Below are 14,574 nucleotides of genomic sequence, written 5' to 3' on the forward strand. Positions count from 1 at the left end.
TCCATAATGGATTAACTTCATTTTCACTTTCACCTCATTCTAGATACAATACCCCCATAATGACAAACTGAAAAAAAGTTGTTTGAAATTCCTTGAAAATGTATAAAAATCCAAAATATACCACACACATAAGTATATAAACATTCACGGACTTTGCTACTCAAAATTTGAGCTCAGGTGAATCCTGTTTCTACCAATCATCTGTCAGATGTTTCTACAACTTGGATTCCTGCTGTTGTAAATTGGCTAGGCTATTGTAATTCATTGTTATAATTATTATCAGGCTGTCCTACTCCCTGAAAAGCCTTCAGTTGATTCAGAATGCCGCATAGAGAGAGAAATGTCTTCCTTCTCTCTTCCCAACGGTCAAGATGGCCGCCCTCCATGAGCCTGGTTCTGCCAGAGGTTTCTTCCTGTTAAAAAGGAGTTTTTCCTTCCCACTGTCGCCAAAGTGCTTACTCATAGGGGGTCAATTGATTGTTGCGGGTTCTCTGTCTGTTTGTTTTTTTATTGCAGGGTTTACCTTACAACGTAAAGCTCACTGAGGGAACTGTTCTTCTGATTTGGTGCTATACAAATAAAATTGAATTGAATTGCAAAGATGGGAAAATGGCTGTGCACTGATGCTCCCCATCCAACACGATGGTGCTTGGAAGGTTCTGCAAGAGGAAACTGTCCAAAAATAGGTGTACCAAGTTTGTAGCGTCATACTCAAGACTTAAGGCTGTAATTGCTGCCAAAGATGCTTCACTAAAATAACAAGGCTACATGTACATGTTATATATACATTTTTATATAAATGTTTTATTTTTAATAAACTTACAAGAATTTCTAGCAAACTTTTTTTTACAGTTTGTCATTATAAGGTATTATGTCTAGAATTTTGATGTGAAAAATTAATGTCATTCATTTTTGAATATGACAAAATGTTGAACAAGTGAAGCGCTGTGAATACTTTCCGGATGCACCTTAGTTACTCCTATTAGTGTGAGTAATTATTTTTATGTGTTATGTGTGTGTGTTGTCTGCAGAAGTAGCAAAAGTACAGAATTTACTTATCTAAGTAGAAGTAAAGAGGTTGAAAGCTACTCCAGTAAGATTGAAGTACTGAAGCAACTTTTTTACTCAAGTCAAAGTGAAAAAGTGCAGGCTCTGGAATGTACTCCAAGTAAGAAAGTAAAAAGTAGCTCCTTGAAGGACAATTCTACCAACTATTTTTGTACAAAGGTAACTGAACCTTATTCATATAATAATAAAATAATATTAGTACATGAGAATAAAAAATTCAGAATTGGTTTTAGTTACAAAGAAGGAAATGATTTCTCTTTTGGCATATAAACACGGTGTGGTAAGAGGATGCATGTGGTCAGACTGAAAAACACACAAACAGGGAAGAGTGGATTGGTACAAAACAAAATATGGACAGATGGTAATGAACAGATTACACCATCGTGCAATAAAGAGAATGTATGTTCGATCACAAAACAGCCGATCAATTTGTTTCACCAAGTTTGTTTCTACACGAGTCATTTTGTAGAGGGTATGGCAGCATTGACAGTTTGTCTTAAAACAGTAACTGTAATGTGCACATTTTGGCTTTTTATTATGACTGTTTTCTTGAAATAAAACTTTATTCTCATTTTTTTTTCTTAATGTGGCCCTAATACACCTTTGTAAAACTGTGACAGAACAGAATAAACAGAACAAGAATGTCTGTCTATTCTTGGGTTTTTAGTGAAGCCTAAACTTGAATGCATTTGTAGAATGAAGGTGAATAAAGCTCTGCCTTTAGCCTGTGTGACAGCAGGGTTTGAATGCAGACATGCAGTAAAATGATAGGAAGCACAGTAGATAAATCCTTTATCTTTTTAACGGTGTCAGCCCTGTTTTCATGTTGTTGTCTGTGATTAGATCTGGGCTCTTGACAAGATGACAGTGGAGAGAGCGTCAGCAGAGAGAAGCAGCTGTCTGAAGAGGATCGAGCAACGGGCCCTGCAGGAACGACGTGAAGCAGAAAAGAGACAGGTAACACTGTCAGGATACCTCTGACTGTGGAACTCTGACTGCTCTGTGTATGAAGCCATCACAGAATGATGTTTGTTGTGTGTGAAGTTTGTTCATGAAGAAAAAGGAAATTTAACATATTTGACCTTTTACTGTAATCTCCAGATCAAACAAAGGCAATAGAAAATGTTAACCGGGGTCTGCATGACATTGGAACACAACAAGCTATCGAAATTGGGCATCATCATTGAGTGCTGTGATAAAGTGTTTGCCCCCATCCTAATTTCCTATTTTTTTGTATGTTTGTCATACTTAAATGTTTTAGATTAACAAAAAATCTAAATATTAAGCAAAGATAACACAAGTACACACAAAATGCAGTTTCTAAATGAAGCTGTTTATAATTAAGAAGATAAATTAACTGTTGTGTATCTCATCTTTGAAATGCTGAGTTCAATTTCTCTAGTCACACCCAGGCCTGATTACTACACGCCTGTTCGGAATCACTTAAATAGGACCTGCCTGACAAAGGGAAGTAGACCAAAAGATCCTCAAAAGCCAGACATCATGCAGCGATCGAAATTCAGGAAAAAATGACAAACAAAGTAATTGAGATCTCTCAGTCCGGAAAGGTTATAGCAGCAACAACTCATCCAACAGGTCTCAAAAGACTCCAGAATAACATCTAAAGATTGCAGGCCTCACTTGCCTCAATGAACTCTGACCTTAGTCAGTGTTCATTTCTCCACCATAAAAAAGAGACTGAGCAAAAATGGCCTGTATGGCAGGCTAAGAGTTCCAAGACAAAAACCACTGCTGAGCAAAAAGAAAATAAAGGTTCATTTCAGTTTTGCCAGAAAACATCTTGATGATCCCCAAGACTTTTGGGAAAATACTCTGTGGACGGACGAGATAAAAGCTGAACCTTTTGGAAGGTGTGTGTCCCATTACAGCTAACGTAAAAGTAACACAGTATTTCAGAAAAGGAGTACCAGCAAAACCAGGCTGAGGGAGGGGCATTCATCTGCTGTGACTAATTGAGGGTGAGAAGAGGACAAAAGACATGCTGTGCAAGAAAGCCAGAGAATAATAACTAATTATTAAGTGCAAAGTGGTGTAAACACACAGGTAAGTGAAGAAGCACCCAGTGCATCATGGGAAACTGTAGCAGCCTAGACCTATTGCAGCATAACTAAGGGAGGATTCAAGGTCACCTGATCCAGCCCCAACTTTATGCTTTCCTCAAAAAGGAAAGTTTAAACCTATTGTTAGGCTTCCACAAAAGAGGGGCTCTGCCTCCCATTCTACTTTTAAATATCCTAGATACCCCAAGTAAACCAGCGTCTGGGAGTGAAGTGCTCTATTGGTGTTTCACAGGGTAACCAATGCCCTCATGGCAATTGTTATAGTTTTATTACATCTAGCCAACAAAATAGAATTGTTGTTTTAATTGTGAATGTGAAGCTATTGGTGCTGTGGCCCATTCCTTTAAGTCATAAGTATGTGAAGTAGAATAGATGTTACTGTAATTTTTCTAAGCATTTCTTAAGTCGTCATGATTTTCATACTAATAATTACACAGTGGGCCCAAACATTCAATTGAATTGAATTGAAATAACAGTATTGCAAACGCTCACAATTATAGATCACATTCTATGAACCTATAAACTGGATGTGGATGCTGTTGAAGGCAGAGGAATATCTTGCCGTGTAATTACATTAGCACATTCCACCCAGAGTCATTTCACTGCCTCATTCGCACTCAGCTGGCTGTGGAACCCCAGAACATTAAACTAGTCAGATGTTCTCGATATATTACGTATAAAATTTCGTCAACTGCATCATGTTCACGCGAGCTGAATCTAGAGACGGTCTATCCAAAGAGATTCCAGGGCTTCTCTTATAGCTTGATGCTGTACAAAGAGGCACTGTAATATTAATAGGGTGCAATTCTGTCTGGTCTCTACTTCTTTTAGTAATATATGCTTCAGTATGTCTATTGACTCCTGCAGCTAGCATTATCATTCTTTTTCTGTACTGCTGGTCCACAGTATGCTGAAGTGCCCGTATATCTGCAAGCAGGGGGACCTGATCAGTTGACCTGTGCACAATTAATTAAACTGAACTGTACACAACTTTTCAATCTCAGCAGGTGATCTTATACAGGACTAATGTGCTGGATTAGGTGGATGTCAGGATATAATGATGAATAGATGAACTCCATTAAAGATTACATCATTGTTTTCTTTTAATCTACTTTTAGGACAGTGTATGCACTAAATGAATGGGAGCTGATCTAATGAGCTCTTCTGTCATTAATAGAACTCTTGTGTGTGGTTCATTGTGTCCCCTAAGCAGACAGCTCTGGCCAGTGAACTGAAGAGCTGGTGTCTGTCCAAACTGCAGAACATGGAGGGCCGTGTCACAGGAGAGCCCAGCAGCACCAAGTTACAGCACTCCTCTACTGTGGCCGAAGCTAATGTAGCACCCTTCGCTGTGGTGCCCATTGGACAAGGGGGCAGCTCCCAGTGCCTTGAGCACCACAGTGACCCTCCACTCCTGGAGTTCAGCCGGGAAGAGTCTAGTGTGGCAGAGGGTGGCACAGCCAGTCACTACTTTGTTGTTCATGTGGAGAGCTCTCCAGGTAACAAATCAGCATAAACAAAGATGCTTTGTTTTGTTTCAGAAAAAAAAGAAAAAAAAGAAGAAGCTTCAAATCAAATTTAAAACAGCGACCCTGTAAATTAATAAAATGAATCCAATGAAACCTCATTTTCCTGTTCTGAGCTGATAGGAGTGATAACTGGTGTGGTCTTCTGCTGTAGTTCAGCTGCTTCAAGGTTCCACATGTTATGTGTACACTGTTCAGTAATGCTCTTCTGAATACCTTGGTTGTAATGAGTTACTGTTTCAGGAACTCAGTTTGCCCATTCTCAACCAGGCATTTGTGCCTAGAGAACTGCTCACAAAATAGTTTTCCACATTTTTCTGTGTATGGTTGTGTGGGAAAATCCCAGTAACCCAGCAGTTTCTGAAAAATTCAGAACAGCTGGTCATCAAAGTCTGTCTTGATAATGTCTAAATGCTAAGTGGCCAGTGATATGCAAAAGAAAACAGCAAGTATCTTCAGTATACATAAACAAATAATAATTTAGAAGCACAGCAGGGTACCGTGAAGTTTAATGTTGGCTGAACCTCTTGTGAATTGTACAGATGGTGATAAGGATCAGAATACCGAGGATGACTCTCCCGCAGCAGCCAAGAACCCCCCATCATCTGTTCAGGTGGTTCGGCCAAAGGAGCGCTCTGTGACCTCTGCTGACACCAAGAGGAAGAACCAGGAGCTGAATGATGTGGACATAATGAGGAGTGGGGCCAGGAGCCAAAGATCCAGCAGCTTCTCTCCAGCCACGGAGCGGCGCTGTAGCAGCAGAAATGACATAGGGATCAGAGAGAAGGAAGGACACTGTGATACAGGGAAGCACCAGAAGAAATATTTTCAGGGTAGGACTAAATTGAGAGGGGACATAAAGGTCAGGCCTCCAGAGGTCTTTGGAGGCCAGCCTACGTTTACTCAGGAGAGGGACAACATGCATGCCATTGAGGTGACCCAGTATTTCTTTGAGACCGTCTCGACTCAGATGGAGCGCTGGTATGAGAGGAAGGTGCAGGAGGCTCAATGGCAGGCAGATCAGAAGGCTCAGACAGAGAAAGATGCTCTGATTAATAGGATTGCCTACCTGGAGGATGAGCTACGTATGCTGAGAATGCATCGGGACGAGGACTGTTAAGATACAGTCCATTTGCTGGAGAAAAACACTGCTGAGATCTGTCCAGCATTGACCAAACATCATATAAATGTGATTCCTCTTGAGGACCAGTATACAAAACTGCAGAACCTCAGAACCACAGTCTTAGAGCAAAGTGCTCCATTGGGGTGGTGTGGTAGTATGAAGTTTTTAAGATAAGACGCAGCCTGATTATAGAAGACTTTATGAGGCAAAGGGTTTTAAATTTGATTCTGGATTTGCCAATGAAGCCAATGAATGGAAGCCAGTACAGTAGAAATATGCTCTCTCCTTCTAGTTCCTGTCTGAAGTTTTTTCGGACACCCTGATAATAATGAATTACAGTAGTCCAGCCTAAATGTAATACATGCATGAACTAGTTTTTCAGCTTCGTTCTGAGACAGGATGTTTCTAATTTTGGAGATATTGTGTAAATAGAAGAAAACAGTCCTACATGTATGTTTAATTGTGGTGGAGGTGTGGTCCCTGGCTCAGCTGCAGGGGAGGGGTGGCACAGTGAGTTCAAGGGGCAGTGCCAGGCAGGTGAGTGGACAGGTAGTCGTGTGGCACTGATGAGCTCTCTACTGTTGTCAGTGATGCTGGAGTGGAGAGGAGGAAAGGCTTTAGAAGGTGTGCGCAACGCCGGGAGAGAGCTATAGTGAGAAGTGTGTGTGCCAAACCTTAAAAGTACACTGCTGTGTGTCGAGAAGTAAAAAGAAACGTTTCGTACACTGTTTGTGTGGGTCCGGTCCTTGTACAGTGGTGCCGAAACCCAGTGGAGTATGTCCGAGCCTCAGGCCGCGCCACCCGTGCAGCCACTCCAAATCCTGGCCCAGATGCTGGCAGAGATGGCGACCGTGAGCCGTGATCAGGCGGGCGCACAACAGAAGCAGATGGAGCAGTTGTGGGAATAGCTGGACCGGCAGATGGGGGACCTGGAGCAGCTGGTTGCGGTTGCTGCGCCGTGGGGCATTGTTGGAGGCAGAATGGATGGAAGTGAGATGTGTTCATGGTGATATTCACAAGTATCCTATTGTGCCACTGATATTAAAATACAAGGACAAAACACATAGGATTAAGGGTGCGGTTTGCTCGTGCCTGTCGCTCCCCCTAATTCTGGGTATGGATTGGCCAGTCTAATAAACTGTTGTGGCAGTATGCAGGGATGCGATTACAACCATTAATAGCCTCACTAGAAGGTCCCGCCAGCTTGGGAGGTTCACTTTATGGGAGATTTTCCACTGGAGCAGTCTTGTGATAACATCCTAGGCTCAGCCAAGTGATAGAAATTGATTATCACGTGGTGCGCCCTGAAGCCATGCAGACCTCCCGACTATGTGTTATTAAAAGATTTATCGAGTGAGTCGTGACACTCACGAGAGGAGGAAAGGCTTTAGAAGGTGTGCGCAACGCCAGGAGACACCTCCAGTGAGAATCGTGTGTGCCAAACCTTAAAAGTACACTGCTGTGTCGAGAAATAAAAAGAAACGTTTCGTACACTGTGTGTCTGGGTCCAGTCCTTCTACATTAATGTACGCTTTGAAGGACATATCCTGTTCAAAAAGTATTCCTCAAAATGTTACTGGAGGCCACGGTAGTGTCATCCAGAGTAGCCATCTGGTTAGAGACCTTATTTTGACGATTTTTTTTATAACCTCAGTTTTCTCTGAATTTAGAAGCAGAAAATTTGAGGTCATCCGGGTCGTTTTGTCTTTAAGACATTCCTGCAGTTTAACTAATAAGTGTGCGTTATCTGGCTTCATCGGTATGTAAAGTTGGTTGACATCTGCATAAAAGTGAAAATGTATGCTTTGCTTTCTAATAATACTGCTACGGAACCCTGTAGAACTCCATAACTAACAAGAGCAGTACCTTTAATACCTACAGCATGCTCTAATCACTGTAATAAAATATTATGGTCAACAGTATTGAGTAAGATAAAGATCTGTAAATTTCTCTTACTTTACTCACATTTCACAGAATGTATTTTTAGTAATAAGTCTGATATGAATTATTGTGGATATGGGCAAGTGTATGATAATGGGGAATTTAATTTTTACTTTACAATCCTGTTTTAGTGTAATATTTATTGTGAAGTAGTATTTTCTTGCTTATTTCATTTTTATGTACTGTTCTTTTAATACACTGTAATTGCACACAGGGGGAGCAGTCAGGCTTCTGCACTGTGGATAGTGGAGGCTTTAACTAGCTGTGGAATCAAACAGTTTTCTTACCGTGTCGGGCAGTGTACAGGGACATTCAGGCTGATTCTTGTGAATTCAAGACTGTGGAAACATATGTTTTCAGAGGGTTTTCCCAGCAAATGATCTAGTGGATTTTTAGTGTCGCCTCTCTCTGTTTCTCTTCCCCTCTGTTTTTCTTTCCCTCTCTTTTTCACAGTTTCTCTTGTCTTTCTCTTTCCTATCCCCCGGTCCTGTTGTTCCATTTGTAATAACTTAAAAGTAAAATAAACTAGAAAAAGTTGCATTTCCTGCGAAAATGCAGTGTGAATGCCGTGTAGTGGAATCTGAAAACGGCAGAAGGAGAACTCCACTGAAAACACTGTGTAGAAGCTGAACTCTGCTTTGTTTGAAAGACTACACTGAAGAGTGTCAAGAAAGCAGGGAGAGTTCAAGGACGGAAGATGTGCAGCAAGCACCACAGGTAGGATCTGAACCAGCGCCAACTGGTCTCAAGGCAGCTGCTCATTTCACTGAGCCAAACTGGTTCTCAGGTGACTGAAAAGAGATGAAACTGAAAATTGTCTTGAAAAGAGGTGAAGATGCTGAAAATTCTGCTGAAAAGAGCAGAAGAGCCTGAGATTTGTGCCGATAAGAGGTGAAAAAGCTAAAAATTCTGCTCAAAAGAGGTGAACTTTTTGAACTTTCTGCTGAAAAGAGATGAAGAAACAGAAAATTGTGCAGAAAAGGGGTAAAGAAACTGAAAACTGTTGAAAAGAGCAGAAGAGGCTGAGATTTGTGATGAAAACAGGTGAAAGAGCTTAACTTTCTGCTAAAAAGAGTTGAAAAAAATGAAAATTCTGCTGAAAACAGGCCAAGAAACTAGAAATTCTGCTGAAAAGACGTGAATTAGCAGAATTTCTGCTGAAAAGAGGTAAAGAAGCTGAAGTTTGCAGTGAAAACAGCAAAAGAAGCTGGAATTTGCTGAAAAGTAGTGAAAAATGGAAAATTCTACTGAAAAGAGGCGAAGAAGCTAAAATTTGTGTTGAAAAGAGTTAAAAAAGTTGAACTGTTAACTGAAATATTTTTTTTGTCATAAGTGGGATTTGCCAAAAAATGGCATAAAAAGCTTAATATCTCAAAAAGTATGAAAGGTATGAGCACCAAAAGATATAGCTGGCATTAGCATAGGGAGCAGAACAGATTAAAGTTTAAATGGTGGAAATCGGCTGAAAACTGAGCGAGTAGTTAACCAGCAAAGGTCGGAGCAACTAGAATAAGGTAGAATAAAGTTTAAAGAGAAACAGGATCTCTTGAGGCATTCACACAATAAACAGAGGAGACAGTTTTTTGGTTGTATGAGTCTCAAACATACTGGTGCTAGTCCGAGTACATATACTGGGTAAGTGACCTGGAAACTTACTGGAAGGTGACTCTAACGCATGATAGGTGGAGCAACATGTGAAACCACAGCCCCTAAATCAGGGGTAGGCAACTCCAGGCCTTGAGTGCCGGTGTCCTGCAGGTTTTAGATCGCACCCTGGGTTAACACACCTGAATCAAATGATTAGTTCATTACCAGGCCTCTGGAGAACTTCAAGAAATGCTGAGGAGTCATTTAGCCCATTAAATCAGCTGTGATGGATCATGGACACATCTAAAACCTCCAGGACACCGGCACTCGAGGCCTGGAGTTGCCTACCCCTGCCCTAAATGTTTGTTTACACTGTCTTCTTGAAATATCTACTTGTGTAATTGTGTCTTAAATTATCTGTGTCTTTAAAACAGATAAACCTATGCTTTTATATGAAATTTTCAGACGACTAAAAAGGACGATAACTAAAAGGTGTTTCTCGTAGTTCTGTCAGTCTGTAGTCTGTGATAAATGTCTTATAAAAATAATTTATGTGCCACAGCTGTGGCTGTCAAAAATTATCTTAAATAAATACAATGAACTTTGCAAATTCTTCTTTAAGCTGACTGTCCAGAGATAAGCTATCAAACCTGTGATAGATCAATATGCCAGATCTGCAAGTTTTTTTAACTGAAGGAAAAAAAGTGTGTGACTGAGGAAACTTACAGTTTTGCAAAACACCCCAAAAACACATTTTCAAGAAAATGATAAAAGGAATCTTGAGTCTATGTAAACCTGTTTAGAGCAGATGGTTTACTTTATTTTTACAAACATATAAACTTCATAGAAAAAGTAAGGAAACTTATATTTGGGCAATCAGTTCTTTGCTGTCGCACTTCTTCTTGGCAAAAAAACTTGTGCTATTGGAAAGTGTTAGGTCTGCGCTTCCACAGGCCCCGCTGGTTTAGAGACTTATTCCCGTTAACGAAGCAAGATGAACAGCTCAACCGGTTTTTCACATGCTAGCAAAGGAAGGATCTCAGAGCAGCCCTTCTGTCCTCGGTGTCAGACCACTTCGAAGAACAATCACCCCACAGCAGCCTTTTATTTCTGTGACACACAGTTTACACAAACACCCATTATAAAAAAAAACAAACCCTATGGTTATAAAAGATTAGGCACTGTGTGTGTGTGTGTTTGGTAGGGGTGCAACGATATTCGTATCGATATTGAACCGTTCGATACAGTGCTTTCGGTTCGGTACGCATATGTATCGAACAATACAACATTTGTAATTTATTTTATCAATTTTCCTTCTGACGATGCTGTCTGTGTTGAGCGCTCAGTGAATCTGCGTTCGACTACTCCGCCTAGGCTGCACTGTCGAGCGCAGATCCACTGAGCGCTCAACACAGACAGCATCGTCAGAAGGAAGAGCGCAGGGCAAGCTAGCGAGACAGAAGTTAAGCTCTACTTGCAACAGGCAAATTGAACCTCATTCAGATCTGGCGTTTGGAATTATTTTGGTTTTCATGTGACGTAGGACCCTGAAGGTAAGCGAGTCATGGACTAAAGTAAAACAGTATGTTGGATGTGCCATGCAATGCTCAATTACATTGGTGGGAACTAGTGTGTTAGCGCAGTTAGCTCGTTAACGTGTTTGCCGTCTAGCCCCATGCACGGAGCGATCGGCGGTAGCTCGTTAACGGAGATTTGCCGTGTTGTGGCGTTAAGGTCATTTCAACGAGATTAACCTGAAAGCACTAGTGGGAACACAACGAATATGACTGCACATTTACGCCGACATCATCCTAGTGCAAAGACAAGTGGAAGCAGACAAAAAAAAGCAAGCTTGCTACTAACTTTAGCCGAGTCATTTAGACAGCTGTTAGCACATGATTCTCCTTATGCTGCTGAGAATATAGCCCAGAAGAAGCGGATAGTATAGCTTTTATTTTGGAAAGAGCCATTTCTCTGTAATAAACTCTCTTTTCCAAAGATGAGTGATTCCTCAATCAGATACAGGGCTTGCAATATCGCTAGCCCGACGTCCAGGAGCTAGCGATTTTTTCAGTCGGGCTACCAAAATCTATCTCTTCCCTGCCCGTCGGGCTATTGTAGGAAAAATATATGTCAATGCTTTTGCATTCTTTCAGAAATGTAGCTGGGTAATTATGTCATTGGCATCGGTGAGCCACTGTCAATATGTGACATATTGAAGTCGCATTTGAATTTGCGCTTGTTTTTTTGCTTTCACTTTGCAATCGTGCGAACTGTGTATAGAGAGCGACAGCACTGATCTGTGAGTGATGATAATTTGTGCACCAATTCCTCTGACATCGTCTTATTAATCGTTAGCTTACTATGCAAACATGACAAGTGAAATCTCCCACAGCTTACACATGTGAGAGGTTGATCGCGCAGAGAATCGCTGAGCTTATGTGAGTGCGTGTGTAAAAGCAGCACGATATATATTTCAGTTCTGCTGAGCCAAATAAGACAGGTCAGGGTGAAGAAGTGACAGCCAAAGAAAAGCTTACCACAAAACGGAGAAGTTATGACAAATCAGACTATAAGGCAAAAAGAAAGTGCAGCTTTATGGTTTCATGGACAAAAGAATTTCTGTGGCTGCAATATGATGAGCTAAATAACCAGGGCTGCACATAAGTGGTCCGCAGGTGCGCATTCGCTGTCAAAATAAAAAACACGCACAAGGGTTAGGGTTAAATTTAAAAACTGTACTTTTGAGTTAAAATATATATTTATAATTTTAATAAATGACAAATTAAAAATGCATGAACATTTTTTTGTATCGAAAAAATATCGAACCGTGACACCAAAGTATCGAACCGAACCGAACCGTGAATTTTGTGTATCGTTGCACCCCTAGTGTTTGGGGGTGCATTTGTGTGACCTCCTGTTCACCAAAAGGGTCATGAAAGCAGGAAATTTACTAAACAAGAAAACAGAACCTTCACCTGGGATGTGCCTTTAATAAAACACTACAGCCTCCCCCACCTTTCAACAGGCTGGGGAGGGGGTCAGAAACAAAGGAATGTCTTTGATCATACAGTTTGAACTAAGACTTACAGATTTAAGTACAAGAATGGCAACATTTAACAATTTGACTCTAACAGAAAGTCTGTTTATTTGCCCTTAAATGGGGCCATGTTTGTAAGGAAAATGTATTCATGCGTTGAGCAGCATAGGTGAGTATGTGGATTGTGCCCATAAAAAATTTATCAGATCTTCTTTGCCAGTGCTAAACAGCTTATTCTGCTATTGACTCTTGTTTTTAGCTTCAGGTACCCCAGGTGCTTACAATCCAGTGCCTGATTGGTGCCTACTTAGTATCTCCTGTGAGCATGGACCCTGGTGCAGCGATCATATGCTCCAAGCACGCTACATTTAACTGATGTGGATAGAGCCCGTGCCATAGGGCAACTTCAAACTTGGCATCACAAGAAGACAGTTTCCGCTCACTGACTGCATTTAGAAACCATAAGCGGTCTGCTACAGATTTGCAGTCAAAGTTTGCAGGATGATTTTGCCAATGGTGCTCTGTCCAGACAGTCCATCAGGCCCATAAGCACCGATGTCAGCGACAGGTGCACTAAGCATGAGCGTGAGGAGAAATTTTAGCAATGAATACAGATTCTGCCTTTAGCAGCTGGATTGTAGTGTCAAAGTGTGGAGAAGACACAGAAAAGCTCTGAGCACAGATCCATCGAGGCTGGGGTCTATCACACCAGGCAAGACCCCAGGTGCAGGCTGTGTAAAGATGCCCCTGAGAAAATCCAGCACATAAAGGTTGGGTGAAAGATGCTAGCAGGCAGGAAACTCCACAACCAAGTGGCCGGCATAATATACAAGAACATCTGTGCTGAGTATGGCCTGGAAGTCGGTAACCGCAAGGGTGTATGCTTGGTGGAACACTCCATATCCCACAATTCATAGCACGCCTCTACCGAGTCAAACAATGGCAGTTGCCACTTCGTTTAATATATTCCTCTTATTCGTGTTTCTAGGTCACAAAATAAACTTTTAAGATATTTTCAGGCGAGAATGTAGGTGTGTAAACGTCAAAAATCTGCTCGTTTTGTCAAAACATCCCATATTAGCAACAGTTTTCTCACGATGTTGCTGCTAGCCGGCTACCACCGTGAGGTGGACCCACCTCAGCGGCATCTGCAATCACGCCTCTCAGGCGTAAAGTCTGTGCTCTCTCGGCTGTTTTTTTTTTTGTGTATGTGTCGGGCTGTGAGATGAAAAGCTACAGCCAGCTGTGTGGGTACAGCAACTATGTGTGAAAAGTGGTCCATAACGTAATGCTTCAAAGTGTGTTCATGCAAACATTGTCGGGTCTGCTCATGAACCTCTGCGCACAGCGTCTGCAAATCGGGGCTGTACGAAGTCACCTCATCTTTACACAAAACTGTAAGCTGTCATCTGTGAGGCGCGAGCGGTGTTTGTTTTTACCATAGTTCATGATGGAGAATGGCTGCTCTGCTGAGTTTTGCTCTCTGTAGCCGTTTGAATGGCAAACTACACTGATTAGCGGCGGCATAGGCACACTTAAAATTTCTTCTGAAATTTTCGCTTTCTAGTTAGTTTTAATCTTTTAACTTTATGCATCAAGCAAAAATTAAATTATATGCAACATTCTCTGACTGGAAGAAATTTGTTTAAACCTATTTTCTGCACATTCCAGCACATAAAATAAAAATTGTTTTTTGTGTTTACACTCAGTCTTTCAAATAAATGCATGTAAAACACAGCAGAAAATAAATAAAATCAAACACTCAGCGGTCCTGTTGCTCTATTTTCCCCTGCTTAACAGGAGTGGGGCAGGCGGAGGTTTGCCCTGGTGCAGGTGTGCCGCATGTCAGTGGAAGAATCTTGGAGTTTCTCTGTGAATTTCGCATTCCCGTGGCAGTGTACTCGGTGCTTGCTTGGAAGTTTAGGCGTTTTTCCGCTGTAAAAAGAAGTTTTCTTTCAACGCAGTGTACAGCAGATGCTAATGTTTTTGTCACTTTTTACGGAATCAAACTTAAAGTAAGGTCAGTACTTCCACGCTCTAAACGCTGCACGGTCATACTCTCTCCCGCACTTGTTATATTATCCATTTTTGATCTGCTCACAGCTGTTGCCACGAACGCCGCACTCGCTTACATCATTGTAATGAGACACTCGCGCAAACGAAATCACGGCGGATTAGTACCACAGTACTGCAGCGTGCTTACGGGAC

At 41.4% G+C, this 14,574-nt stretch overlaps 1 protein-coding gene across 5 annotated transcripts in view; it reads left to right on the forward strand.

Moving 5' to 3' along the window:
• Positions 1 to 7,728, forward strand: part of ankrd6b (ankyrin repeat domain 6b) — a 61,254-nt gene extending 53,526 nt beyond the window's left edge. For 3 of the 5 annotated variants that reach the window (XM_040027200.1, XM_040027193.1, XM_040027184.1), the window contains 3 exons: positions 1,912 to 2,025; positions 4,360 to 4,648; positions 5,218 to 7,728. In XM_040027200.1, coding sequence (XP_039883134.1) covers positions 1,912 to 2,025; positions 4,360 to 4,648; positions 5,218 to 5,795 — 981 coding nt within the window. In that variant the 3' untranslated portion in view covers positions 5,796 to 7,728. The remainder of the gene's footprint in view (positions 1 to 1,911; positions 2,026 to 4,359; positions 4,649 to 5,217) is intronic. The other 2 variants (XM_040027211.1, XM_040027188.1) reach the window with 1 other exon arrangement.
• Positions 7,729 to 14,574: the final 6,846 nt, after the last annotated feature.

This window comes from Simochromis diagramma, unplaced genomic scaffold (genome assembly GCF_900408965.1).
Source record: "Simochromis diagramma unplaced genomic scaffold, fSimDia1.1 OVJJ01000746.1, whole genome shotgun sequence".
NCBI lineage: Eukaryota > Metazoa > Chordata > Actinopteri > Cichliformes > Cichlidae > Simochromis > Simochromis diagramma.